Source organism: Mesoplodon bidens (genome assembly GCF_964165515.1).
Source record: "Mesoplodon bidens genome assembly, chromosome: 1".
NCBI classification, from domain to species: domain Eukaryota; kingdom Metazoa; phylum Chordata; class Mammalia; order Artiodactyla; family Ziphiidae; genus Mesoplodon; species Mesoplodon bidens.
Genome location: NC_138176.1, coordinates 138778543 through 138805920, shown reverse-complemented (window position 1 = coordinate 138805920; position 27378 = coordinate 138778543). Strand labels below are relative to the sequence as shown.

General features: G+C 36.6%; 1 protein-coding gene and 1 long non-coding RNA gene across 16 annotated transcripts in view; both read left to right on the top strand.

Annotated features, from left to right (window-relative positions):
- Positions 1-27378, top strand: part of LOC308626953 — a 786846-nt gene that overhangs the window by 556609 nt on the left and 202859 nt on the right. The window lies entirely within an intron of this gene.
- Positions 2737-27378, top strand: part of FIP1L1 (factor interacting with PAPOLA and CPSF1) — a 66130-nt gene continuing 41488 nt past the window's right edge. For 3 of the 15 annotated variants that reach the window (XM_081252397.1, XM_081252404.1, XM_081252399.1), the window contains exons 1-10: positions 2737-3072; positions 4247-4291; positions 4395-4434; positions 7934-7991; positions 9104-9207; positions 14010-14074; positions 14619-14726; positions 15410-15540; positions 15832-15900; positions 22795-22904. In XM_081252397.1, coding sequence (XP_081108523.1) covers positions 2988-3072; positions 4247-4291; positions 4395-4434; positions 7934-7991; positions 9104-9207; positions 14010-14074; positions 14619-14726; positions 15410-15540; positions 15832-15900; positions 22795-22904 — 815 coding nt within the window. In that variant the 5' untranslated portion in view covers positions 2737-2987. Of the gene's footprint in view, positions 3073-4246; positions 4292-4394; positions 4435-7933; positions 7992-9103; positions 9208-14009; positions 14075-14615; positions 14727-15409; positions 15541-15831; positions 15901-22794; positions 22905-27378 lie in introns of all 15 variants that reach the window. The other 12 variants (XM_081252403.1, XM_081252390.1, XM_081252398.1 and 9 more) reach the window with 8 other exon arrangements.

Sequence of the window (27378 nt, the reverse complement as noted above, 5' to 3'; positions counted from 1 at the left end):
AACTCACGGATAAGCCAGAATGACTTCCCCCTACCTCAATATATGAAAACTTCTTTTACCAGTCACCTCTAACTTGTCAAATGCTTTCACATTTGAAACTTCATTTTACCTTTGTTATCCTTCCAAGAAGTGAGTATAAAATGCTATTTTAATATATCAATTTACTGATAAGGAAAGTGAGGAACATTGAAATGACATAACTAAAGTTGGCAGCGAATAGTATAGTCGAGCCTAAATGCCTTATCTGTTCAAAACACATCTATGTGTACTTACTATCTACTAAATACTGAGCAAGGCACTTTTATTTGATCTTTACCTCCTGTCATCATTTTAATCATCATCTACTGAGCATTCCCTTTCAGTACTTCTCAGAGATAGATACATTAAAACTGTTGCTTTGTTGTTTTTGGCTTTTTTTTTTTTTTTTGCCAAGAAGCAGCAGATCTCTCTCACACACACACCAACACAGACACACACACACACAATGGAAAACAAATATCAGAATATATGGCATATCGTAGTTTGATAAGGTCATACTTTTATATAATATCTTCAAGCTACCTATCTTTGAAGTCTCCCCTCGTGGGAGATAAAGATACCTTTAACTAAGGAAGTCTATCCAGGCAAAGAACTCAGTTTGGAAGCAAGGAAGGAAGAGGTTTTTTAAGACTGGTTATTAGTGATTTATGGGCTTCTCTGCTTATGAAAATCTTCATTTTCAAAGCTTAGCTCAAATGCTACCTCCACCATGAAGGCGATTCTGATGCACCAATTATTATTCATCAATTCTTCAGTTTAAGTAATGCCTTGTAAGACAAGCTCATTTCAGGCAGCTGAAAGGAGAAAGAGGCTCTTCAGCAAAAGGCAGTTGGTTCTCCCATGAAACCATCATTACAGACTCATAGAATGATAAATAGAAACATAAACAGACAGGACTGTGAGTGAGTGCCTTATGACACTCTCGAGCAGAATGTAAAATCTTCACTTTGTTACTGTCAGTAGGGGCCAAGAAGCTCTCCTAAGTGCTAGGCACCCCACCAGGAATTAGAAGGACATATAAGAAGATGCCCTGTTTGAGGGAGGATTTGGTGAAGTCTTAGGAAAACAGATACGTAGTCACATAATTACTATGTGATGTGATAGACACATGCCACGGAATCGGCATAGTGTGCAGAAAGGAATGATTAGCTCTGCACTCCCCACTCCAGAATACCTCTAATCTCATCTGTATATCCTCTCTCTCCCTCACTCCACTCCAGCTACATTTGGGTTCTTTGAATGCTCCAAGTACGCTTCTGCCTCAGGGTTTTTGCACTTCCTATTCTCTCCACCTGATAGGGCTTCTCCCAGAAATCCACAACGGTTTACTTCTCTCCGTTCAGGTCTCTACTTTTGTACTACCTCATTAGAGTGGCTTTCCCCGGCCACTTGATATAACATTGCATCCTATCCCTCTTCATCACTTTGCTCGGGGTCCCCCTTTCCTGCTTACCCTACTTTATAATCCTTATCACTATCTGACATGCTGTACACTTATATGTTTATTGTCTGTCTCCCTTTCATTAGAATGAAAGCTTCACGAGAGGAAGGACTTTGTTTTACTCATTGCTGAATCTACATAGTTTAGAAGCGTCCTTGGCACTTGGTAGACCCTCCATAAGTATTTATAGAATAAATAAAGAAATGGGGTTCAGGAAAGATTTCAGAAGTTGACTATATCTCAACAGACTTTAGAAATACGCAAGGGATTATCCTCTTCAGATAAAGGAGGCTGAGAATAGCAGTGGAGGAATGTTCGAAGGTTAGGGAGATTAAAACCACATGATTTGTTTAAATAGCATGAGATGGTGTGGCATTGGTGGTATAAAAACACTTTGTGCTCCTATTAAGACCCACTTTTCCCTTGTAGGTGAGTTAATTGTTTACCACCTTTCTGCCTTTCTCAATAAATTGAGCGCTCTCAAGGGCAGGGGCTGTGCTTTTATTTCCCAAGTTCTTAAGCAGCAGATATTCAATAACTGTTAAATAAACGAAAAAATATGATGAAGGACTTAAAAAATGAACATAGTTTGACATACACAAATATGGAAAGGACCTCCAAGACACTGCTGAGGAAAAAACAAACCAACCAATCAAATAAAAAAATCTACACAATGATACATACAACATTGTACCCCTTAAGACTCATTAATCTCAGGTTCTTTCACCAAAACAATACACGTGTAGCAAATATGTATAAAATTTCATAATGCTGCACGTGAAACAGAAAAACAAGGGCTACTTCTGGAAAGGAGGGTAGTGGATGAGAAGGTCTTTGACTTTTTGACAACGAGAATGCATTATTCATTTTTTAGTTTGGCTTTTGTTTGCTGTTAAAATTAATTTTTCAGGAAAGTGGGCATGAATTATGATTTCTTCTCTAAGGAGAAACAGGGACTGATAAGGCAACGATTCTGGATCAAGTCTGATACAAGTAAAGAATGAAACAAGGCCTTCCGGAAGATTTAATAGAAACAAAACAAAACGAGAAAGCAAGCAACACACGCAGAAAGTAACCACCGTACACTCTCCAGCAAAAGCAATACAGGTTATCAGAAGGAACGTTGGGGGAGGGGAATCGTAGCCTACGTAGGACGTCACAGGAGAAAGCCACGCTAAAATGCAAGCGAGATCCCGTGGGGGCGGGGCCAACTACGGTGCGCAGGCGCAACCAGGCTCAGGTGGCCGCCGCCGCGGAAGCGAAGCCACCTAGAGACTCCGAGCTGCTTGGGTGCTGCTGCGCGTGCGTGTGCGCGGGCGGCGCGGCGCCGGAGTCGTGTTCTTTGCCGCCTCCGCCGCCGGGGCCATCTACCCCGGATTTGAGTCTCGCGCCTTCTTCGTTCGCTCGCCGGCGGGTTCGCGCCCCTCTCGAAACCCCGGGCAGCGAGGCTGGGGAAGGGTTGGAGGGGGCTGTTGATCGCCGCCTTTAAGTTGTGCTCGGGGCGGCCATGTCGGCCGGCGAGGTCGAGCGCCTAGTGTCGGAGCTGAGCGGCGGGACCGGAGGGGATGAGGAGGAAGAGTGGCTCTATGGCGGTACGGAACTTCCTGTCCCTTCTCTCTCTCCCGGGTTCTCTCAGGCCTCCCTTCCCGGCCCGCAAACGGCCGGCGCCCTGGGGCCCTCACGCCGCCGCCTGGGGCCTCTTGCATGGGGCCTCATGCGGCCTGACTTAGGCCGAGCGCGGCGTGCGCGTCCCCCGCCCCCCTTGCCTCCTCCCGTTCAGCCCACGCCCCCAACACGCACCCACCAGGTGGCGGCTGGGACCCTGCTGGGCAGGGGGCTAGGGGCCGGGCCCCCAGCCTCGCCGTCCACTCCACCCGGGCTTCTCGGCCGCCTCGCCCCTGTGCTCTTTCCTCTTGTTTTCTTATATCGATTCTAAGCTGTGTTGGTGTGTCTCTTGCCCCTTGACTGTGGGATGCCCTTCCTGTCCCAGGAACAGTCATTCTGTAATAATAGATAAATAAAGTTGATGATGTAAAACTAACGTCTTGTTTCTTGATGGTCAGTTTGTATGGAATGCACCTGCAAGGGTACCTCCTTGTGTGAAAGTCGTGCTTTAAAAATAATTAATTAAAAGAGAGAGAAAGAAAGAGATGGAATACATTATGGCCCATAAAGAAAACCCCGAATGTCTCCTGTATTAAGGTGAAGTTTTTCTTTTTTAAGAGACTGCGTTTTAACCCACATAGAAGTACCTCATGTCCCTTAGGTTTATGGATTTCAGTATCACCTCGTGTATATCTTTTTCATAAAATAAGTTTATTCATCTCTTACTTCCCCCTTGAAAGGGAGTTGTTTGACATCTGGCTTTTAACTTCCATGAAGTCACAGTCCCTTCTTATCTGTTGCCGGTACTAGATTTGAAAGTCAATGTTTGTTCCTTGCCTAAAATGCGTATTCTTGATTGTCTTTAGGATAGTTTAGTAAAAGTGCACGTTTGGGCACCACGCAGCTCCTTGATGATGTGACTTCGACAAACTTTGATAAACTTGTAAAATGCGTTATCTTTGGCGGCAAGATTTAGCATTTGTAGTACTGTTTGAAATGTAAATGTACAGGGTTTCTTTTACAAAGGTCTAGAAATCTTTAATACTTCTTAAGTTTATTTTTATAGAAGTAAAGTCTGATTTTTTAAATTTCTTTATTTTTCATAAAAGACATATCTTGTTAAGTCATTATAAGGTGATCTAACTTTGGATGTGCTTATAGGCCCATGGGACGTGCATGTGCACAGTGATTTGGCAAAGGACCTAGGTTAGTGCTTGTGATGATCACTTCAGATTTTCATAATACTGGTTTCTTTAAGAGTGGTTTGTTTGTTAATTTTATTTATTTATTTATTTATTTTTTTTGGTAGATGAAAATGAAGTTGAAAGGCCAGAAGAAGAAAATGCCAGGTTAGTGAAATTTCTTGTTGATGCTTTTGCAGATTGTGCGGTACAGTGGTTCTGTCAACAGATCGTCAGAATTATTTTGTTATAATCATTGGCTTGATTACATTTTGACAAAGATAGCAAGACACTGAGTCCTTTATAGTTTATTACTATTTCAGGATGTCATCTTATACCAATTCTGTTTATTTGCTAGTAGCCCAGGGGACAAAATGTTTTTGAAGTACGGGTTTGGATGTTTTTCACTATTAAGTAACTTTGTACTCTTAAATGAGCTCAGTAGTGGAGTATACAGTATAACCATCAGACTACTAAGAAAAAAAGTTTTAACTTAAAAATTTTTTTTAAATAAAGAATTCCTTGGGTAACTACTTTTACAGCTTAATGTTTTTGATGGTGTAATGCATTGTGGTTATAATTTCAATGTTTCGTATTTATTTAAAATTCGAAGTGGAATTAATGAATTTGTTATAAGCTTGATTGCCTCTGTTAGATTACTAGAAAGGTCTGAGTATCATTTACAGAACATACCAGGGAGCCAGAAACTTATTCTAAATTTCAGAATAGCTCATGGATACAAGTACATGGATATGCTGACACCACTGACCAGATGCCTTAGTGTCTTATAATGGGGGAGGCGTGATTACAAAAAGGACTTTTAAAGAATATTTGGGTTTAAAAAGAGGAAGAAATACGACTTCACACCCACTAGGATGGCTGTAATCAAAAAGACAGATAGTTAACAGGTGCTTGTGAAGATAGAGAGAAATTGGAACCCTTAGACACTGATGGTAGGATCGTAAAATGGTGCAACTATTATGGAAAACAGTCTGATAGTTCCTCTAAAGGTTAAACGTAGAGCTACCATATATAGCAGCATTCTTCATAATAGCCAAAAAATGGAAATAACCCAAGTGTCCATCAAATGGATAGATTTAGAAAAGTGGTATATCCATACAGTGAAATACTATTTGGCAGTAAAAAGAAATTAAGTACTGATATGTGTTACAACATGGATGAACCTTGAAAACATGCTAAATGAAAGAAGCCGGTCACAAAGAACTACATATTGTATTTCTTATTATATTAGATGTACACAATAGGTACATCCAAAGAGACAGAAAGTAGTAGTTACCAGGACAGGGGAAAATGGAGAGCAACTACAAATATATAAGGTTTCTTTTTAGGGTGATGAAGATGTTCTGGAATTAGATAGATAGATACATACATACATACATACACTATTCTGTAAATATACTTAAAAACCTTTCAATGGACTGTGAGTGGTATAAACCTTCAAATGAGTGGATTGTGTGGTATATGAATTGTATCTCAAAGCTGTTATTTTTTTAAAAGTTAATGGAGGGAAGAAGTGAGAAGTGGAAACAGCTCAGGGGGTGCTGAGATTATTGTTCCTCGCTTAAAAATACCACTATGTTGGAAGACTTTTTTTTGTTTTTATTTATTTTTTTGGTTTGTTTTTTCTTTTATTCATTGCTGTATCATCTGAAATCTTGTCATTTAGGGTTTTTTGTTTTTTGTTTTTGTCCACCTTTGGTGGCATGTGGAACATCCCCCTGAGATCGAACCCCCACCCTCTGCAGTGGAAGCTTGGAGTCTTAACCACTGGACCACTAAGGAAGCCCTTGTCATTTAGTTTTGAAATGGATGTATCCAACCCAGTTCCTAACCCTACTCTCAGTTAACCACAGAGTTGGGATTTGTGTAGTTTAATAGTTATGAAAGTAATATTTCTTCATACTCTGTTTTTTCAGTTGATCAAGAAATTAATGATAACAATCAGATACACATTTTTGTGAACTAATTTTTATTTTACTTTGTTAATATTAGTTCTTGGCTACAATTCTTGAAGCGTGTTTTCTGATTAAGTATTCCTTAATTCCTCAATACACAGCTTGATTAAATTGATTGGAGAGGAACCCTTCTCCCTTCCCTATCACTGTCAAAATGTCTTCATATTCCTTATTAACACTTTATCTGGAAAGCTATTAAGTTTATTTCATCCAAAGGAAAAGATCTACCCTTAAAATGTTATTTTTCTAGATAAAGCTTATAATTTTATCATGTTTTAGTGTTTTAATGGTGATAGAGAATTAAAACTTTAAAAAGTCTATTGGGGAAGAGAGCTCTGCCAAACCTGTGTTCTGCTACACAGTGCGGTACCTACTTCGTTGCCCTAACTGAGCCGAGTCTTTGCTATTAGAGTTTTCCCCAGCTTCTTTGTGATTAGCCCATCGTTAAAACTGTTCTTAACCATTGCACTGTGCTGTCTCTGATTGTCTTGTTATATATCCAAATTGTGGCTAAACATACTGTTTTGTGACATAAAGAACAAGCTCAACTTACATCTGAGAAATGTACTGTATAATTATAATTGCATTTTTTTGGGGGGGGGTCAAGCAGTAGAACTATGAAAATTTAACAGATAAGTTTTCAGGTTTTGTCCTTCATTTTGCTTTGTTTGGAGATTGTGTTACAGAATACCACTATAGAGTTTAAATTGGTTTATATAGAAACCGCTTGACAAAAAGTGAAGTTTAGAAGAGATAAGCAGAAACCCAGTGAAAAGAGCTTTGAACTATATCAACATCTAGACATTTTTCCTAGAAATGCTACTAAATAATTGTCAGTGGCCTTGAATTTCAATTTCTTTATCTATAAAATGAGGTTAATGGTTAATTCCCACTTTCAAAATCATAATTATTAAAAATATAAGGAACCATTTGCACCGTGGTACTAGAAGTTTTATTTCATGGTTAATGGCCATATGCTTGAGTCTCTTGAGAATAAGTGTTTATTGTTATATGTCAATTTTGTTGTAACAGGGCAAATTCAAGTATTAACTGGCTTTTAAAAAGTAATTATTTTTTAATGCATCAAAATTAGGTCTGGAGCTCCTTAGTGTCAAATTGGAAGGCAGTCTTTACATGAAAGTAAACTTTTTTTTAAATCTTAAAATTTGTTTTTTATACAACAAAGGACATATATCCAATAAGACTGATGAAACAGAAAACTAGGAAGAAGCATGTGTGTTAACTCAGTACTGAGTTAACGTCATCATACCGCACATCTGAGTTCCTTGGGCACCAGGGAGAAGAGGAAACTGTGTGTGTTACATAGCCCTTGGCAATTCCTAGAGTACCTTGAAGTTCAGTGTAGTTTTAGGATAAATAATATTGATTAAGTATGATGCATATTTTAAAAATGTAAAAACTCAAATTATACCCCACCGTCAAATTGCAAATTTGGCATCATTAACAAATTGTGGAGGCAATTCCATTCTACTTCCAGTGTTGAGTGTACACATTTTATGTAGGGCATTAGGAATAGCAGAATAGGACAGGCAGTTTTTACCATCTTTTTTCGTCTCTGGTGGAGACAGTAATTTCAGGAAACTATCAGACATAGATTAAAAATACTAATATGCTCCATCTGTACTTCAGAAAAGTAATACCAGTTGTGTACTTACTTTTGTTGTTTGTAGTGCTAATCCTCCATCGGGAATTGAAGATGAAACTCCTGAAAATGGCGTACCTAAACCGGTAACATAAAGCTTTGAGATCTGGTTCCTTATCTGTTTAAAATCTTTATCAATAGCTTCCCGTTCACTTAGGAAGAAAACCAAAATTTAACATGACTGCCAGTATTTTGTATGATCGGGCCCCTTTTATATCTCCTGTGTCATCTGGTGCCGTCAAAAAAGTGTAACCATGAGAAGAAATAGTGGGAGGAGAGTTCAGATGAAATGGGGCATGTGCAAAGGCTTGATGTTTATTGCTACCAAGGAACCTAGTGGTCATAGGTCAATTAGATAGATCATAGTGAGCCTGGTTTTCAAGGCAGACATTGAGTCTTTCAACCCAAGTTTGTCAAGTTTTTTAGCAAAAAAATTATTTTTTATATAAGTGACAGTCTGACCTCATGCCTGTTAAAAGTGATGTTTTAGGGGGTGAACAAATCATTGGTCCCATGAGTATTTTAACGTTTTAATCTTGTAAAAAGAAGGAAATTCTTATTCTGGAAGCTTGAACTTGTATACAAAAAAGTATTTAGCCTTGGTGATCTACTTTTTAAATTTACTATTATGTGACTAAGCACAGAACAGCCTTTTAGAGCCAAAATAAAGCCTTCATAAACGTCCCTACTTTTACTCATAGAAACAAAGTATTCCCTCAATCATTTGCATGCAGGGCCTTTTCTATGTGTACATGAATGTCAAGAATAAGTGAGCTGCTTTTTAACTATTTGGTGCTTTTAACGGTGACACTGTGACCCTTAAAATTAGTTGTTTTCCTCTTACCTTCATGTTCTTTTTGCTAAGAATTCCTCAAATATTTTAAAAATATCTTCTAGGTATTTTAGTACATTGCCTTAGATCCTTTGTGCAAGAGGAGCAGTTATAAATAGTAGGAAAAAATACATGTGGTGTTATTTACAAAAAGACAATGTTGAAAAAAGGTTTTACTTCACATTCTTATCCCTTTTTATCATTGCAAAACATCAAAGTTGTAAATGAGTTGAAGTAGGTAGTAGCACTATAACTTTTTCTCTAGAATTAGCTCAAAAAATGAAAAATGGTTACCTTTTCAGTTATTCATATCGGACGTTGAAATGGATTATTGAGTGTATTTTGTGGTTGTTTATGTTGATATAGAAAGTGACAGAGACTGAAGACGATAGTGATAGCGACAGTGATGATGATGAGGATGATGTTCATGTCACTATAGGAGACATTAAAACGGGAGCACCACAGTATGGGTAAGTTATTTTTAAATAACAACTGTGTGCTTAAATCAAAGGTAGTGTGTCTATCAAACAATCAGTGGTTGATTCCAGTGTTTTTACATTTTTTCATCTTACCATGATATGAAAGAACTCGTTAAAATTTCACATGATGTGTTGCTAAGACAGTAGGTAAAAGCTGTTGACACAAGAAAAAAATATTTGTAACTATCTTTGGTGATGGATGTTAACTAAACTTATTGTAATCATTTTGGCAGTTTATATGTATATCAAATCATTATGTTGTTTACCTAAAATTAATACAGTGTTATATGTCAAGTATCAATATATCTCATGACTAAAAGGAATTTCACCATGAAAATATTTTTTTCTTAAACATAAAGTTAATTAGGTAAAGTTACATGGAAGCAGCAGTTTTTGATTCCTGAAATGGAAATGTTTTTACAAATGAATTGAGTGATACAGATTATTTTTTTAAAAAAAATTTATTTGTTTATTTGGCTGCATTAGGTCTTAGTTGCGGCACGCGGGATCTTTGTTGAGGCGCATGGGCTCTTCGTTGCAGCACGAGGGCTTGTCTAGTTGTGGAGCGAGGGCTTCTCTAGTTGCTGCGTGTGGGCTCAGTAGCAGTGCGCTGGCTCAGTTGCCCTGTGGCATGTGGGATCTTAGTTCCCCTACCAGGGATCCAACCTGCATCCCTTGCACTGGAAGGCGGATTCTTAACCACTGGACCACCAGGGAAGTCCCCAGATTCTTTAATTAGAATTAGAAAACCTTAAATTGCTGTTTACGTCTATATTGTTCTTACATTTTATTACTTATCCAGACTTCAGTTTAGGTTTTTAATTTTTTTGTCCGATAAAAACAATATCAAAAGTATTTCTTTTTGCTTTTCATAATGTATTTTTCAAGTGGTTAATTATCCTGTATGCTATTTATGCCAATAGGTTGTCTCAAAGTTTATAGTCTGGAAAGTTGGATCAAGTGAATGGACTGTCATTGACTCATTGAGCACATAAAGAATCTTACAGAAAGATTGGAAGGGAATAAAGTACAGATTCTGATTTTGTTATGGTGGTAGAATATGAGTTGATGTTTTCTCTATCCTTTTCAGATTGGATGTATGATGTGGTACTAGGGCGTTGGGAATATAAACTTTTCATTAATTGCACTATAGTTCATTAAGCAGCCTTATCTGAAATGAACCAATATATACATAAATCCTTTTGAATATTTTATTTCTTCAATAGAGAAATCTTTTCAAAAGTTATTTGAAAGAAGCTTAAAGGTAATTCATTTGTCATAATCAGTTTTGCATTATAATAATGACTGCTGATGTAATTTTAAGGCCCTAGCAACTTTTTTAGGGAGGAGGTTTGAGAAGAGACTAAATTATTCAAGTTAGGATAACTCTTGATGTTCTCCTCATCCCCACTTAAAGTAAATAATTAGTGTTGAGCTATGATATTAGTAAGCCTTTATGCTAATAGGCCTTTATCCGTCTGCATTATGCAGAAGGAACACTTTAACATAATATTATAATAATCAATTGCATATTTAGTAAATACTTATATTTAATATAAAATTATTTGTATTTTCAAGTACAGAACAATTAAAGCATATGGTGATTACTTTTTATTAATATGACCAATTTTGGGGTGGGACTTGCATGCAAATATTAAATACATATAGACTCCCATAGTACTTTATCTGAACTTTATTTCTTATAACAGTTTCCAGTTTCATGGCTTGAATTATGTTTGCACGTGTTTATGACCTTTAGATTCTAAATTCTTTGAGTGGTTTATGAATTTTCCTATTCCTTACATTGCCTTAAATATAGTAAGTATTTAGTAAGTGTTCATTCACTAAATTGCGTGTTAAAAACACCGTTGTCTTTGAACTTTTTTTCTCAACATTTGATTACGAAAATTTTCAAACACTCGAAGTTTAAGGAATTGATGTGAACACCCATTTATTTACTCATCACCTGTATTATACAATTTACATTTTGCTGTGTTTGCTTTATCACCTATCTGTCTATCTACCTACCTGCCTACCTCCATGCCTCCACCCACTCATCAATCCATCTTTTTTATTTTGTTTTAAATTTTATTTATTTATTTAGTTGTGCTAGGTCTTAGTTGCGGCTTGCCGGCTTCTTAGTTGTGGCACATGGGCTCCTTAGTTGTGGGATGCAAAGACTTAGTTGCGGCTTGCATGTGGGATCTAGTTCCCTGACCAGGGATCGAACCAGGGCCCCCTGCATTGGGAGTGCAGAGTCTTAACCACTGTGCCACCAGAGAAGTCCCCTTATTTTGTATTTTTTATGCATTTCAAAGTAAGTTACAGATCTTTCTGAAGCGTATAAAGCTTGTTTGACCTAAATATCTCAAGATATATCCATTGAAAACTGAGAGAAAGCCAGGGAGAAAATAAAGTTTGATGAATATTTACTTTGTTCACAGCATTTCAGAGGCAAATTTAAAGAGCAAATTGTTTTCAAGGAACAATACTAAATTGGTTTATTATAAGCTGTTAGAAGGTAAAGACTAGAATTGTTTTTAGGTGACATACTTTTGTTACAGAGTTTATTGTATCTGTAAGTAAGGTATGAGGAAAATCAAATCTTAGGGTAGGAATAATTTACCTTGTATAGAGGAGTGGTTTCTTAGCTGTATCTTTGAAATTCAGCCGCTCATTCATTAACACTTTTCAAAGGCAGTTTGTTTGGCACTCTAATAATTGATGATGGGAATATCAACTGTCCTTATTTATCAAAAGTAGTGAGGAAGGGCTTCCCTGGTGGCGCAGCGCTTGAGAGTCCGCCTGCGGATGCAGGGGACACGGGTTCGTGCCCCGGTCCGGGAAGATCCCACATGCCGCGGAGCAGCTGGGCCCGTGAGCTGTGGCCGCTGAGCCTGCGCGTCCGGAGCCTGTGCTCCGCAATGGGAGAGGCCACAGCACTGAGAGGCCCACGTATCGCAAAAAAAAAAAAAAAAAAAAAAAGTAGTGAGGAAGATAGACATGTGAGCAGATACTTTACTTGCAGTGTAAGTGCTTGAATAGAAACATGTACAGGGTGATTTGAAAGCTTTGAGAGGACAGTTGCTAAAAGTCTACATGTGTGGAAGAGAAGATCCTAGAGGAGGTAATATATGAATTTGTTTAAATAATTCTTGAGACAGAAGGAAGAGGACTGATGATTTTGGCAGAGGAAACTACTTAGACGTAGTGGAAGCATGACTTAGACGAACCACAAGACTGGAGGATAAGGTAGATGAGAGAGGATGCTTGAAACCACAGAAGAGGGGAGTTAGGATGTTTTTGCTGTGTCATCATGGAACCCTTAAAGGTTTTTAGGCAGGTCACATTGTTTGAAAATATAACTCTAGCAGTAGTAGTTGAGATGGACTAGATAGAACTTAGTTAATAGATTTGAAGTAATCATCCAGATGGGATGATAGTCCAAACTAAACCAGCAGCAGTAATATAGGGGTAGATGGAAGAATTCGATGTATTTGAGTGAATAATAAATGGCAATAACATGGGTAATGGGTTGGTTGTAGATGGAAAGGGAGACAAAGGATTCAGTGACTTGGAGCTTTCTAGAGTAGTTCAGTGTGTATATAACAGTGTATTACCATATATGGGTAATGTGGGAGGAGCAGGTTAAGATAAAATTTTTTGATACATTTATTTTTAAGTTTTTGTAGACATCCAAGTATGTAGGATCTAGCCCCTAAGAAGCCTGAGACCTCATGGTGGGTGCTATTGAACGGTATCAGATTTACTTAAGTGCAGTTTTCCAGACAGCTAAGGTTCTGTACACACAATGAATGTGAAGGCTTGGAGGCATTAAAAAAGAAAAGTAATGTTTTAAAGGGCAGAATGGGGAAGGAAGGAAAGTAGCTGGGTGGGAAGCAAAGAAGTTCATTTAATGAACTATGGTAAGCCTTTTATAAATACTGTTTTGGTTTATCCTTTAGCGGTTCTGTAAGAGGACCATTTGGAGACAGTCCTTGGTTTTTGTATTTTGACTGTCAAACAGCTAGGACTTTTGTGCATCATATATAGGTACCTCAAAGCGCTTTGGCTGTGCTGAATTTAGCTTGTTGAAATGTAAGCATCATGGGGCAGGAACCATATTTGTCCAGCTCCTCATTCTCTCTCCTTGGCTTAGAACTATATGCGATGTATTGTTGGTGCTTAAGCACTTATTAGAGAATTAGTCAATGAGATGATTAAACCTTTCAAGTTGGTAATGATGGTACAACTTGACAGTAACAATATATTTTAGGCTCCTTCATACTTCTTGCATTTATAGTAGTGGATCTTTATACAATTATTTGAATACTTTATTGAATATCCTTATTTTTTTAAGCAGAATAACCTAGGTCTCATAAATTTAATACATTGGAGACAAAAGATGGAAATTGTTAGGCAGACCAGAAGCAGTGAGTTTTCACAAGTCCATTTGGATGAGTGGGAGGCAAGGAAGTGAAAACAAGGCATATAAACTATTCTTCCCTTCCCAGCCAAATTTCTCGAAAGTTTGTTAGAGTGGGATATTGAGTTAATCGCAGGTAGGTTTTTGAGATGGAAAATTAGTCAGGCTTTTTAAAAATATTTTTTTTGTCTTTTATTAAGCAAGTGACAGACTTTTTAAATTAGTTTAAAACATTTTCTAAAATGTTTGCGTTAGTGTCAGTCTATCTAGTTAATATGTGGGTATATAATTTATGTGTACATGTTGAATATATTGCTGCTTTTGTTTACTTTAAGCATCAGGATAATTTTTTTTATTTTGCTTTTAGGAGTTATGGTACAGCACCTGTAAATCTTAACATCAAGACAGGAGGAAGAGTTTATGGAACTACAGGTAAAATTTGTATTTGCATTTGCATCAATAGAAAATAGGGCATATATCTGAATGGGTTATGAATAGATTTTAATAGCTATTACAGCTCAATTAAAAAGAGCAGTTTTTGACCATGTATCATAGAATGGGCACTTTTCTGTAAATGGCTAGATAATGAATAGTTTAGGCTGTGTGGGTCACATAAGGTTCCTGTCACGTGCGTGTGGTTTTTTGTTGTTGTTGCCATTGTTTTTTGGTTCTACAACCCTTTCTTACAGCTCACAGACTGTACAAAGACAATGATTTAAAACATGGAAGTTAACTTCTTGATACAGGAATCCCTTATTATAAACAAGAAGTCTCTAATCTCTCTATTTTATCTTACAGCTACACCATAAACTTTGACCTCACTTTTTATTTGTGGTAACCATTACTACTCTGTTTGGAATCTTGGCCATATTTAGTGCTAATAGTATTAAAAAGGTGTCATTGTTTTCTGTTTGTCTGTGGTATCTCTCAGCTTCTTATTAATATAGTTCCTTCATTTTGTAATTTTCTAAAGTAGGAACGAAAGTCAAAGGAGTAGATCTTGATGCACCTGGAAGCATTAATGGAGTGCCACTTTTGGAGGTAGATTTGGATTCTTTTGAAGATAAACCATGGCGTAAACCTGGTAAGATTATTGTGGATTATATCAGTTTCAAAAGATTTTTAGTCTAAACAATTATTAGAAAAGTTTTTTTTCAGTATCAGTTTAGAATATTATTTTTTAAATGTAATTTTCAGTATCTTAAGCGCATGAGTAATAATGAACCTGTATTATTAAATCTTACAGGTGGCCTAGCATTGTATAAAAGTAGACTTGCATATTGTTTTATTATAATGCCAGTTCTTTTTTTTTTAACATCTTTATTGGAGTATAATTGCTTTGCAGTGGTGTGTTTCTGCTTTATAACAAAGTGAATCAGTTATACATATACATATGTCCCCTTATCTCTTCCCTCTTGCATCTCCCTCCCTCTCACCCTCCCTATCCCACCCCTCTAGGTGGTCAGAAAGCACCAAGCTGATCTCCCTGTGCTATGCAGCTGCTTCCCAGCTGTTTGGTAGTGTATATATGTCCATGCCACTCTCTCACTTTGTCCCAGCTTACCCTATAATGCCATTTCTAAAGGGAGTAATTTTGATCAAAAATTTGTATAGTCCTGTTGCTTTATGGTGGTAATTGGGAGAATTGGTAAAATTAGAAGATGAGACTAATAGAACTCTAAATTTATTTTTACAGTTTATTATATTTTATGTGCTGCATAAAAATAGAATTGAAATATTTGTACACTAAAAGTGTTTTATCTTTAGGTGCTGATCTTTCTGATTATTTTAATTATGGGTTTAATGAAGATACCTGGAAAGCTTACTGTGAAAAACAAAAGAGGATACGAATGGGACTGGAAGTTATACCAGTTACCTCTACTACAAATAAAATTACGGTAATTAGTAAATATTCCAAAATACCCCAGCCTTTTCTACCATCCCAGTTTTGCTCCCTAAATACATCAGTTTTTCCCTATAAAGGTGGTTAAATGCTATATGATAGTTTAAAAATTCCATTTTACTGTGTGTGTTTTTTTTCCCTTCCTTCCCTTTCAGAGTTTTATATTAATGATTATCTGATGTTTTTAGTTTCAATTCACAGACTAGCCACAGCTGGTTTGTCTTTATGTGGCCTATCAATTAAAAATTATGTGGTATCTTAATGGGGAATATGTTATTTAACTTAGGCCGAAGACTGTACTATGGAAGTTACACCAGGTGCAGAGATCCAAGATGGCAGATTCAATCTTTTTAAGGTGAATTTTAGTAAATTATCCTTGGTTGCTCTCATTTTTTGTTCTTGAGTCTGCTCCCATACCACTACTCGAGGGACAAGATTAAAGTGGAAATAGCTACCTTTTTTCCAAACCTTCAGCTTCCTGGTGACTTACAAATTTGCTGATTGTTGTTTTATCTCCACTTTTGCAAGCATGTGAATTATAGCCTATTATACTAACAAATGCAAAGTAAAACTATTCTTGCTATATGTTGTGATTTTATTTTGAGTCAAGTGTGTGTTTGCTTGTAGGATATAAAAGTTCATGCCAACAGGCTAAGCACTCATTGTAGACCCTGCTATAATCTTTATCAGAATTGGAGACTTATTTGTCCTAATTTTCTGTTAAAAAATGGTAAGGTAGATGACATACTGCTTATTATCTGTATGAGACTGAAATCATTGGTATAATGTCTTCTGCAGTTTAAGATGGCTCAAGAATCTTAGGTGTTCTTTGACAGTCGCCAAGAAAGACTCAACAAAATTAGGATAAAGTCATAGATTTTTTAAATTAATATTAAAAGGAGCAGGTGTAATGAGGGACTTGCAGGTTGATACCACTTGGGTATCAAGTCTGACTTCTGGCTTCTCCATTCCATAGGATCAGTCCCAAGAATAATAATATATTTTCATACTTGTGTGATACACAGCAACCTACAAACTTCTTTCAAAATCTGATTGTAAACTCTTCTTCCTTTACCTTAATTCTTAATTCTTGATTCTTGTATTGAGTGACACTGGGATGAAGACCGGGAGTGACTTTTAGCTTGGGTTATATACCCAGGGAACTTTTGTGGGCAGGAACTTCTCTGTGTCCCATTTGGGGCTACAGCCCTGTCCACCAAAATACTGCCTTATGCAATGCATGTGCTATATCCGCAGATGTAGCCGCTCTGCTGGACACAGTTCTGTATAGAGAATTTAATTTTAATTTACATCCTACTTTGGGTAAGTATTTGGTTCTTGTTCTGCTGTAAATATTTTGAAAGTGTGTGATGATGTCTATCTTATTTTAAATGGTCATCAGGTTCTTTTTGGTGATACCTACTTCTTGAGACATTGAATATATTGTTTTTCATGATTGCAATGAATAGTTAGAGAAGTTATCTTCATGAGGAAATAGTTTGTTTGCAATGGTGCTTTTAATTTTCTTCTAACAGAAATGAGAACTGCCTTTTTAAACTGCCAGCTTCTCTATACTTTGTCTTTTTGCAGTACACTACTAAAACTAAAGGATAAAAAGAAACTCTTAGGGTCTGGTCTCTTATTGGAGGTAGCCATTGTGAATAAGTTATATACATACAGTCTACTGAAAAATTATTTTGAAGTTTCTTTTGATCATGTGAGAGGAGGTCATTGTTCCATTCTGATTTATTTAATTCTGAATGAATAAGGACTTGAATTTGACAGGTATAGTCAAATTATTTAAGAAATCAGCTTTATTGGATCAGAGAGTTATTTCTGGAGAAGAACATCCATGGCTTTGTAGAGTGTGGTTTAATTTTAGAAAGCCTAGAAACCAGAAAGATGAATTGGAGGAATTACTCCCTGTTAGTGATCAGGAGAGTGACTTATAGTAACAGTATTCTGGCAGCAGTGTATGGTGTGGTTGGATGAAGTCCAAGCTCTTGTCCACTTATCTACCATTTGAACTATAATTATTAGGATTGGTGAGAAAGAGATAGAAGGAAAAAAGCTTGCCCAGCTTTCTTGATGTATCTGAGTACCTTCAGTGTGCCCAGCACTGTGCTAGATGCTACAGTAAAAGAGGATCTTTGTATTCAAGGAGCTCATGATCTGAATGATGTGTACATGTGAACTAGTAACCATGATGTATTGTGACAAGTGTTATGTTGGTGTATTGACAAAATGCAGTAGGGAGTGTAGAGGAGAGATTGGGTTATCCTGCATTGCAGAGTCTAGAAGGATTCAAATGGGATGTGATAAGTGAAAAATGAGTGAGTTTTCGTTAGTAGGAGACAGGGGAGTATAGAACATTGTAGGCAGAGAGAGCAATGTGAACAAAACCAAATAGCATTAAAGGAGAGTTGGGGTAGATGAGAGATAGAGGAGAGAAACCTGGAAATGGTAGAAATGATGAGAAAGATCTTAATCTAAAACTAGCTTGCAGACATATGTATGGGCAGTAGGAAGCCATTTGAAAGTTTTTGGGTAGGAGAATAGTATGAGCAAATCTGGTTTTTAGAAAAAGAACTGGTACCAGGGTAAGCTATAGAATGTAAGAGGGAAAAAGGGAGACAGAGACTAGATAGGGAGCTGTTGGAGTACTATAGGTACGAAATGAAGAAAGACCCAGACTGATACTGGTGGATGGACAAAGGAACAAATTTAAGAATCAAAATTTAAGCTATTTTCATATCTACTACAAAGATATTTTTTCATCCTTAGTCAAGTGAGAGACAGGCAACTCATCAGCATCTTTAAAATATTTTTTTTTTTTTTTACTTTTTATTAAGTAAATTTTCAAACATTCTAACAGGTAGATAGAATAGTACAAGTGAACTGCCATGTGTTTATTATGGCAGTGTCCCAAGTGATTTATCAACATTTTAACATTCTTAAAGTCTTCTTATATACTTCAATATAAAATATTTTTAATATATTTTTTAGCAAAATGAAAGATGAAATTTAATAAGTATAAAAATAAAATCACTCAACTGGGTACAAAAGCAGTTGTATAATTACGTAATTTGGGGTGAGGGCAAGAGAGGAGTGACTAGTGAGAATGGGTGCACACCTGCACAGATGTTTTTTTTCCCTCTGTGGAAGCATGTGTGAGTTTTGTCACCAGTGTTGTGAATTTCATAAGCATGTGTCTTGGTCTGTTATCAGTCATTGTACCAAGCTTTCATTTGTACCTTTTTAATCTGGAAGTACATATCCTTCATTTCTAGGATATTTTCTTATGTTGTTATTATTATTATTATTATTATTTTACTTTTCCTCTGCTTTCATCTGCCTTTTGGACCTCTTATTCAAAAATTGGACCTCCTTATGCTGGTTCCTTTTATTTTCTTAGTTTTTCTCTTTTCCTTTCTCTTTATCTGGGAGATTTCTTCAGCCTTAGAATGCTGCTGTTCACTTTTTCATTCCTGCTATTGTATTTTTGAATATCCAAGAAGATTTTCCTTCAGTATTTAACTTTAGCCTATTCGTATTCAGTAATGCAGTATTTTTTCCTCCCTCTATCTTTCGAAAGATCTTAATGTTAATGATAGATTGTTTCTGTTAGGTTTTCTTTTTGTGCAACGTCTGTTTTCTACAAGTTCATCTTTAAGTTTATTGTTTTTGGCTTCTGACTGACTTTTCTCAAGTATTTGTTGATCCTTGCCCATTATTAACTCACGAGAGAATGGGCCACTGAAAAGGTGATTGGAAGCTCTGTTCATTTGGGTAGAACTTGTTGATTGTAGGCTTTACTGTAGGGGTAAGTTTTTCACAGTCTCCTATGTCAGTATCTTTATCTTTGTTTTACTTTTTGTTTTTTCTTTTTGTGATAATCTGAGTTTTCAGAGAAGAAATTCTAGTATCCTGCCTAGAGGGTTTATATTTATATTTGGCTGCTTGAAATGTTCTGGGAGCTAGAGTTATCAGTTCCTGAATCTTTGTGGGTCTTGCTGTGAAAATCAATGTCTTTGCTTTCTCATTGCTGACTTAGGATTCCGATTCTTTGGTCTGCTCAGTTACGATTTTTTCATCTGCTTTCAAAGTCCTAACTTTTGCCTTCCCAGTCTTTTTGTTCTTGTGGGTTGAAACAAAATTGTAATAAATAATTTATGTGATTTTCTATTTTTTCTTTTTTCATCTTAACATGTAAATGTTTTCCTAGGTTATTAAAGTTTTTTGATAAATAACACTTTATAAATAGCTGCATAATCCATCATTTGGGTGTTCCAGAATAATTTCTTTTTAGATATTTTGTAGTATTAAACTTTTATAAATAATGCTGTGAAGGGCAGTTCAAGGAAATTTTACAAAATAATAAAGTTTCAGCATAATTTGAGTAAAAATCTGATAATTTGTTTTTTTATAAAATCAGTCATAATGTCTTACAGTCATTTCTTAAAATATTAGATCATGTGGAAAAAATAATCTCATTATGTTGTGATTAAACAAGTTTTGAGTCTATGTAATGCTGAGTGCAACATCTGAAGACAGAGTGATAATGATAATGCAGGTTGATTAGGAGGGTTGCTAAAATGGTGAAGATTTTCAGAATTGTTTAGTATAATGAGTATATTATGAAGAAATTAACAAGAAAAGAAAGCTAAGTTAGGAAACACAAGCAATTTTTACATGTTTGAAAATGTACCATGTCTTCTGATACCTTTTCTCACTTCTTCCCCTATTGTAAATACTCTTTAATTTATAATCTCTTGCCCCTCTTTCTACTTCTTTCCAACCCTTCTCCTTTCCTCCTTCCCCATCTTTATTATTTATTTGTTTACTTATGTGTTTGTTTATTTTTAAGTTTTAACCTATTATTCTATCTTTATTACTTTCTTTAAATTGCCTTTCCAGAGATATTCATCTTTATGTGGTTTTTGACAGAATAACATTAATACCCCACGTTTATGAAGTGGTTTCCCATTATCTCACCTGATCATCACAAGAGCTTGATGAAATAGACTGAGTAGTTGTTACTGGTGTTTGATAATAGGGATAGAAGGATTAAAGACTTTCTCAAAGCCTCAAGAGCAGAGACTAGTGTCCTGGCCTTCTGGTGCCCAGCAGAGCTCCCTTTCTGTGAGACCAGATTTGCTGCTCTGCTCCGGTACTAGGGTTCCAGTTGCTCTCCAGATCCCAACTTTTTTTTTTTTTTTTTTTTTTGCGGTACGCGGGCCTCCCACTGTTGTGGACTCTCCCATTGCGGAGCACAGGCTCCAGACGCACAGGCTCAGCAGCCATGGCTCACGGGCCCAGCCGCTTCGCGGCAGTGGGATCTTCCTGGATCGGGAAGATCTCAACCACTGCACCACCAGGGAAGCCCCAGATCCCAACTTTTTTTTTTTTTTTTTGTGGTATGCAGGCCTCTCACTGTTGTGGCCTCTCCCGTTGCGGAGCACAGGCTCCGGACGCGCAGGCTCAGCAGCCATGGCTCTCGGGCCTAGCCGCTCCGTGGCATGTGGGTTCTTCCCGGACCGGGGCACGAACACGTGTCCCTGCATCGGCAGGCGGACTCTGAACCACTGCGCCACCAGGGAAGCCCCTATTGGAGAATTTTGAGCAGGGGAGAGACATGAGCTGATTTACATTTTTAATAAGATTGCTTTGGCTATGTACAGAGGATGGATTTTAGAGAGGTAAGATCAAAGCAGAGAGACAGTGTAATAGAACAAATGAGATGTGCTGGTGGGTTTGACCTGAGTTTTAGGAGTGGACAGAATGATAAGTGGTTGAATTTGGTATGTATTGTCAAGGTAAAGTTGACATTGGCTGTTCATATGTATTGGATCATCGCTAGGTTTTTGTTTTTGTTTTTATTTTCTTGAGCAACTCGGTGCCATTTACTCATAGGAAGAAAACTTGGAGAGGATCAGATTGGAGGATAGCGGGAAATCAGTAGCTTTATTTTGGCCATGCAGGTTTGAGATGGTTAGAAGACATGTGAGAAGCTGGGTATAAATTATTGGAGCTCAGGGGAACAGTTGAGACCATAGTGTCAACTCTGAGTATTCCTGACATCCCCAGGAAGAATAGTGCATTTTTTCTTCTGTGTTCTCGTAGTATCTTTTATCCCAACTGTTATTTCATAACAGTTGTTGTATTGCTTTGGTGGTTTGTGTCTGTCTTTTCCCACAGTCTGGAATTTTGTTGTATTTCTCTCTGTGGTCTCAGTTTCCAGTACGTAATAGATAGTCAATAAATGTTTGATGAATAAATCATGTTTATTTCCCCTGTCACCACATTCGGTCAGTTTTACCTGTCAGATGTCTAACGAATCTGTTTCTTTCTTTCTGTCCTCATTGTCTTAGTGCTGATCCTCATCATCCCTCATATAATTAGTATTAACATTAATATCTTATTTGAAAATGAGTTCCACATAATGTTTATTTGAGTGGTAGATGGTTTCTGGAATTGAATCAGTGGTTTGAATATATCAGAGTCAAGGTGTCTGAATTCTCTTGGCCTTTGCCTCATAGGGAAGGAGAGTGATGCTGAATTTAGACTGAACAGGGGCAGTAGAATTTAGATAGGGCCTAAGATATAGTGATGTTATTTAAGTATAGGGCAACTTGAACTTTATTTAAATTTAATAAATTAATGACGATTTTTAAGATAGGAAGGTGATTATAAAAGCAAAAGAGCATAAAGAAGATTCTCACCAGTCTAAAGGAATATGACTGGACCACACTTCAAAGGATCTGACAGGAGCACAAAGGATGGGCAAATATGGGAGAAGTTATGAAGTAAGTAGATAACTGGCTTCAAAGTGAGCGTAAAGAGTGAGAAGAGGGATTAAGGAGACCGATGACTGACTTCAGGCTTCTGGGTATACTGAATTCTTCAAGGCCTTTCTTGAACTCTGAAACATGGAGTCTTAACTGAGTATCTTGGACTTATTTCTAGTGATCTGAGGGAATTTATGAAAGTCCTTAAGAGTTATTGTTTATTGGACTTTTAATTAATTTGAACTTTTTACTAGTTGGGAACATTTTGGTCCCATAATCCATCTTTGGTGCCTTTCACCTAATGCTGTTCTAAAATAAGTTTAATTTTATTATATACTGGGCAACGAAGCATTCTTCATATTTAATTTCAAATCAAATGTTACGAATTTATTTTAACATCTTTACTGTATTAGGTTTGAGTGTTCCATTGAATAAACAAGCTAATAACCCTTTTTTTTAAGGTACAGCAGGGAAGAACTGGAAATTCAGAGAAGGAAACAGCGCTTCCATCTACAAAAGCCGAGTTTACTTCTCCTCCTTCTTTGTTCAAGACTGGACTCCCACCAAGCAGGTTAGTGAGATACTGATGATTCAGTTTATTGAAGGCATCAGTATCTTCACCTTTAGTGCTATATGAAGTATAAAAACTGAATGATATACCAAAAAACTGGAACATTCTGCTTGGTTTTAGTACAAAATGAATTCTTTGTGAAAAACTCTTCTGGGTGCTATTTCATCTAAAAAAATCTAGGTAAGCAAGAAATGAACAATGGAATATAGTTACATGTATATATAAAGAAACAACAATCTCACATTCAGGACAGGTGGTGACAGCAAAGGTCGTGCTGTTTTCTGTGCTTATTATTCTTACATAAAGAATTATTGAACTTCCTAAGTCTAGATATACTGGCCTAAAGATGTTTCACTGATTTTAGTAAAAGAGTTTGTAGAAATTTCAGCCTGAGAAATTTTTCAAATTAAAACCATTTTCTTTTCTTTCTTTGGTTTGTTGTGATAATACCTAACTTTGAGTTCTACACGGTACCAAGTGTAAGAGGCAAAAGATGTTGGCAAATGTCCTTTTAACTTAAACATAACAAGTGATTAGCCCATTACCAGGAAAATGGTAATGGATAAGCCAAGACTAGGGAAGTTTTATGTCAGCAGTTTAATCTTGGGTTAAAGATGACTTAAACCAGTTATTTCTCTGAACCTGAAACAAGTCAGTAACTCAACTATTACGAGTTCTCAGCCAGATCATTTACCTTTTGTGTTACTTTATTTTATGTAGTTTCCTGATTTTGTCATTCTGATATTTCATACTATATGAATGCAGAAAGAAAACTTGTAATTTAGCCCTAAAATAAAGATTTTTGAAACTTTCAGCCAAAATTCAATATCATAAAGCCATCTCAGATTTTGACTGTCTCTTCTTAACAATTTCTAGTCATGCATATATACACCACCAAATGTAAAATAGATAGCGAGTGGAAAGCAGCTGCATAGCACAGGGAGATCAGCTTGGTGCTTTGTGACCACCTAGAGGGGTGGGATAGGGAGGGTGGAAGGGAGACGTAAGAGGGAGGGGATATATGTATACATACAGCTGATTCACTTTATTATACAGCAGAAACTATAATACAGCATTGTAAAGCAATTATACTTCAATAAAGATGTTTAAAAAAAACATAAGGGGAAAAATGACTAAAACAAGAAAACAATTACTAGTCATGGGCTTTTCCAAATAAGGTTTTCTAAACCAAATGCAATCTCATAAAAGTGTTTGTCTAAGAAGTTATGATAGCTGAGGAATATTGATTCTTTTAATATGTAGTATTCTTTTTTTTTCATATTTTAAAAGAGGCCAACCTTCATTCATTGAGTTTATGGTGTTCTACATTCTAGAATGATATTAAGAGCTTGGACTCTAGAGCCGGACTTCTGGCTCAGATTCTGGCTCTATTACTTACTAGCTGTGAATTACACTAGCTGTGTATTACTAGCTAGTGTGTATTGGGCACATCGCCCAATCTTCTTGTTCTTTCATTTCTTAATCTATAAAATACAGTAATAATACTACATAATACTCTAACTGGATAGTTATGTATATTAAATGGATTAATTTATGTAAGGTGTTTAGCACAGTGGTACATACGTAATAAATATTCTATGGATGTTTGTTATTATCATAATTAAACTAATTGAACTTTTAAAAATCAATAGCAGTTTTTGTGTGTTTTGCCCACTTCCACCCCCTCCCCTCTTTTTTAAAAAAATTTGGGCCAGATTATGTAGGACATTGTGCCATTATAAGGGTTTTGGCTTTCCCTGTAAGTGAAATACATGGGGAGTCACCATCAGATTTTGAGCAGAGGAATGAAATAATCTGATTTAGGTTTTTAAAGTCTCAATTTAACTGCTTTATTAAGCTCAGACTACAGAGGAATTAAGGGCAGTAATGGGGAGGCCCGTTAGGAGGCTATAACAGTTATCTAGACAAGAAATAATGATAACTTAGACCACGGTGGTAGTGGTGCAGATGGTGAGACGCAGTCAGATACTGGACACATTTCAAAAGACATAAAAGATCTTTTATACCTGAGGCGGAAAAAACTATAGGAGGAATGATTTTTGGAGGGAGGAGACCGAAAGTTCAGTTTAGAACCTGATAAAATTGAGATGCCTACTAGTTATACAAGTGGAATATTTCAATGGGAAGTGGATAAATAGATCTGGAGTAAGGGGAAAGGTATGGACTGGAGGTACAAATCTGGGAGTGATCAGTGTTTAAATAGTACTTAAATGAATCTGTGAAATTGAATTAGTTTGTAAATGAGGTAAGTATTAATAGAGAAGTAGTAAGAAGACAGAGCCTTGAGGTACTTCCATGCAGGTCAGAAAAATAAGGATGGAACAGTAAGAGACAAGTAGAGAAGAATGACTAATGAAATAGGAGGAAAACCCAGTGTATATATTGAAAAGGGTGTGTTTCAAAATAGGAAGAATGTTTTAACTATCAAATAATATTGATTGGCCAAGAAGAAGAGGACTGGGAATGACTTTTGGATTTTAAAATGCAAAGGTTGTGGTGATTCTGACCAGGACGTTTTCAGTGGTATAAGGTGAAGATTTAAAAAAAGACTTTGTGGAATGGATTCAAGAGAAAATAGGAGGAAAGGAATTAGAATGAACAATTTTTTGAGTTTTTTTCTTTTTCTTTTTTTTCTTTTTTCTCTTTTGAGGGGGCAGAGAAATGGGACAGTATCTGGAGGGAAATGTGGGGTCAGGAGGAGGGTTTTTTGCCAAAATGAAAGAAATTACAGCATGTTTTTATATTTATGAGAATGAGTTACTAGAGGGGAAAATTGATGATGCAAGAATTGAGAAGGGACAGTTATTAGAGCAGTGTCCTTAAGAAGGTCGGCGGGGGTGGGTGGGATGTAATATGCAAGTGGAGGATTTAGCCTTAAAGAGAAGCATGGACAATTCACTCATTGTAATAGGAGGAAGGGCAGGTGAAGGTAGGTGGGTGGTTAATGGTGATGGAAACAACTGAAAGTTCTCTTTCTGATTGCTTCAGTTTTTCCCAGCAGCATAGAATGCAGACTTATCTGGTGAAAATGAGAATAGTGGAAGAGGGTGTTGAATGTTTGAGAGGAGAGGAGAAGGTCTGAAATAGTTATTAGAGGTGTGTGAATAAACCTGGGGGAAGGGAACAGGATTGCTAGGCAGTTACCTGGAGGGAAGTGTGGGGTGAAGAGATGGCTTTTTTTTCCAGGTGGGAGAAATCACAGCATTTTTATATGCTGATGGGAATGAGCAGAGTGAAAAATTTATGACACGGGGAGAGACTGTACATTTCCAACTTTTCTTGAGGTTAATGGCCATAGGTTGAAAATGAAACAAGTCAGCTTGTCTGGGTGTGTTTGTCTTTCCCTTGTCGGGTATTCATGTGTTCGTGAAGAGTAGCTAGAGTTGAATTTAGCAGGGGTTGAAGTTATACCAGGCACATATGCCCAAGGGAGAGAGGGGCAAGGAAGGTGAGAGTGTACTTGAGAGAGTGATTATAAGGATGGATCATGGATCTAAGGAGAGATGGATAAGGAGTGATGGGAGGACACTGGTGGATAAGGCACAGTAAGAAGGAGGTTAAAAAAAATGACAAAAATTAGCAGATTCATCACTTATGCTGAAAAGAATAGATGATTACCACCACAGTTTGTAGAAACAGACGTAGCATGTTAATACTGTCACTTTTGGATGCAGAGAACAGTACTCATTGCTCATTAGAAAAGTTTGTTTTCTGGATTCATCTTCGCTTGATCAAAAGGATACTTCTCAGCCACTGTGAAGTATTTCCCTAAATAAATACCTGTGTTTTATTCTTTATAAAGTATTTCCATTTTATTCTTTGTATTTATGGAAATTAGATGTTTTTGAAAGTAAAATTTTATTGACTTTAGGGAGAAGACAGTAATGTCATGTAAGTCATAATAGAGGCTGTACAGCAAATATTTAGCAGTAATGAAGTGTACTACTGACCTAATCATTGTATTTCTGTTGTTTAAAATCTTAGATTGCCATATTAATATATAAATGGCTAATGGTATGTTTGCAAAGAAAAAAATTTTTTTTTACGGTTCTTTGTACTTTATCAGTAGGAATGTTGGATTTCTAACTTTCTGTACTGCCCAGCAAATTGTTAATATTTGATATATCAGAATTTTTTTTCAATCTTTAAAAGTTTTCATATAGATCAATAAGCAGAATATTACCATTACTACCAGAAGCCCCTGTTGTGCCCACTTCATTTATTGTTTTCATTTTTTAATGTTTTATTTTGAAAAAAATTCAAACTTAGAAAGAGTTGCAAGGAAAGTATTAAAGTCTACACACTGTTCACTCAGATTCACCAGTTGTTTACATTTTGCCATATTTGCTTTATAATTTCTCAAAAATATTTTTTTCCTTAACCATTTGAATGCTAATTGTAGACATGGTGCCCTTTTACCCCTGAGTACTTAAGCATATATTTCCTAAGAACA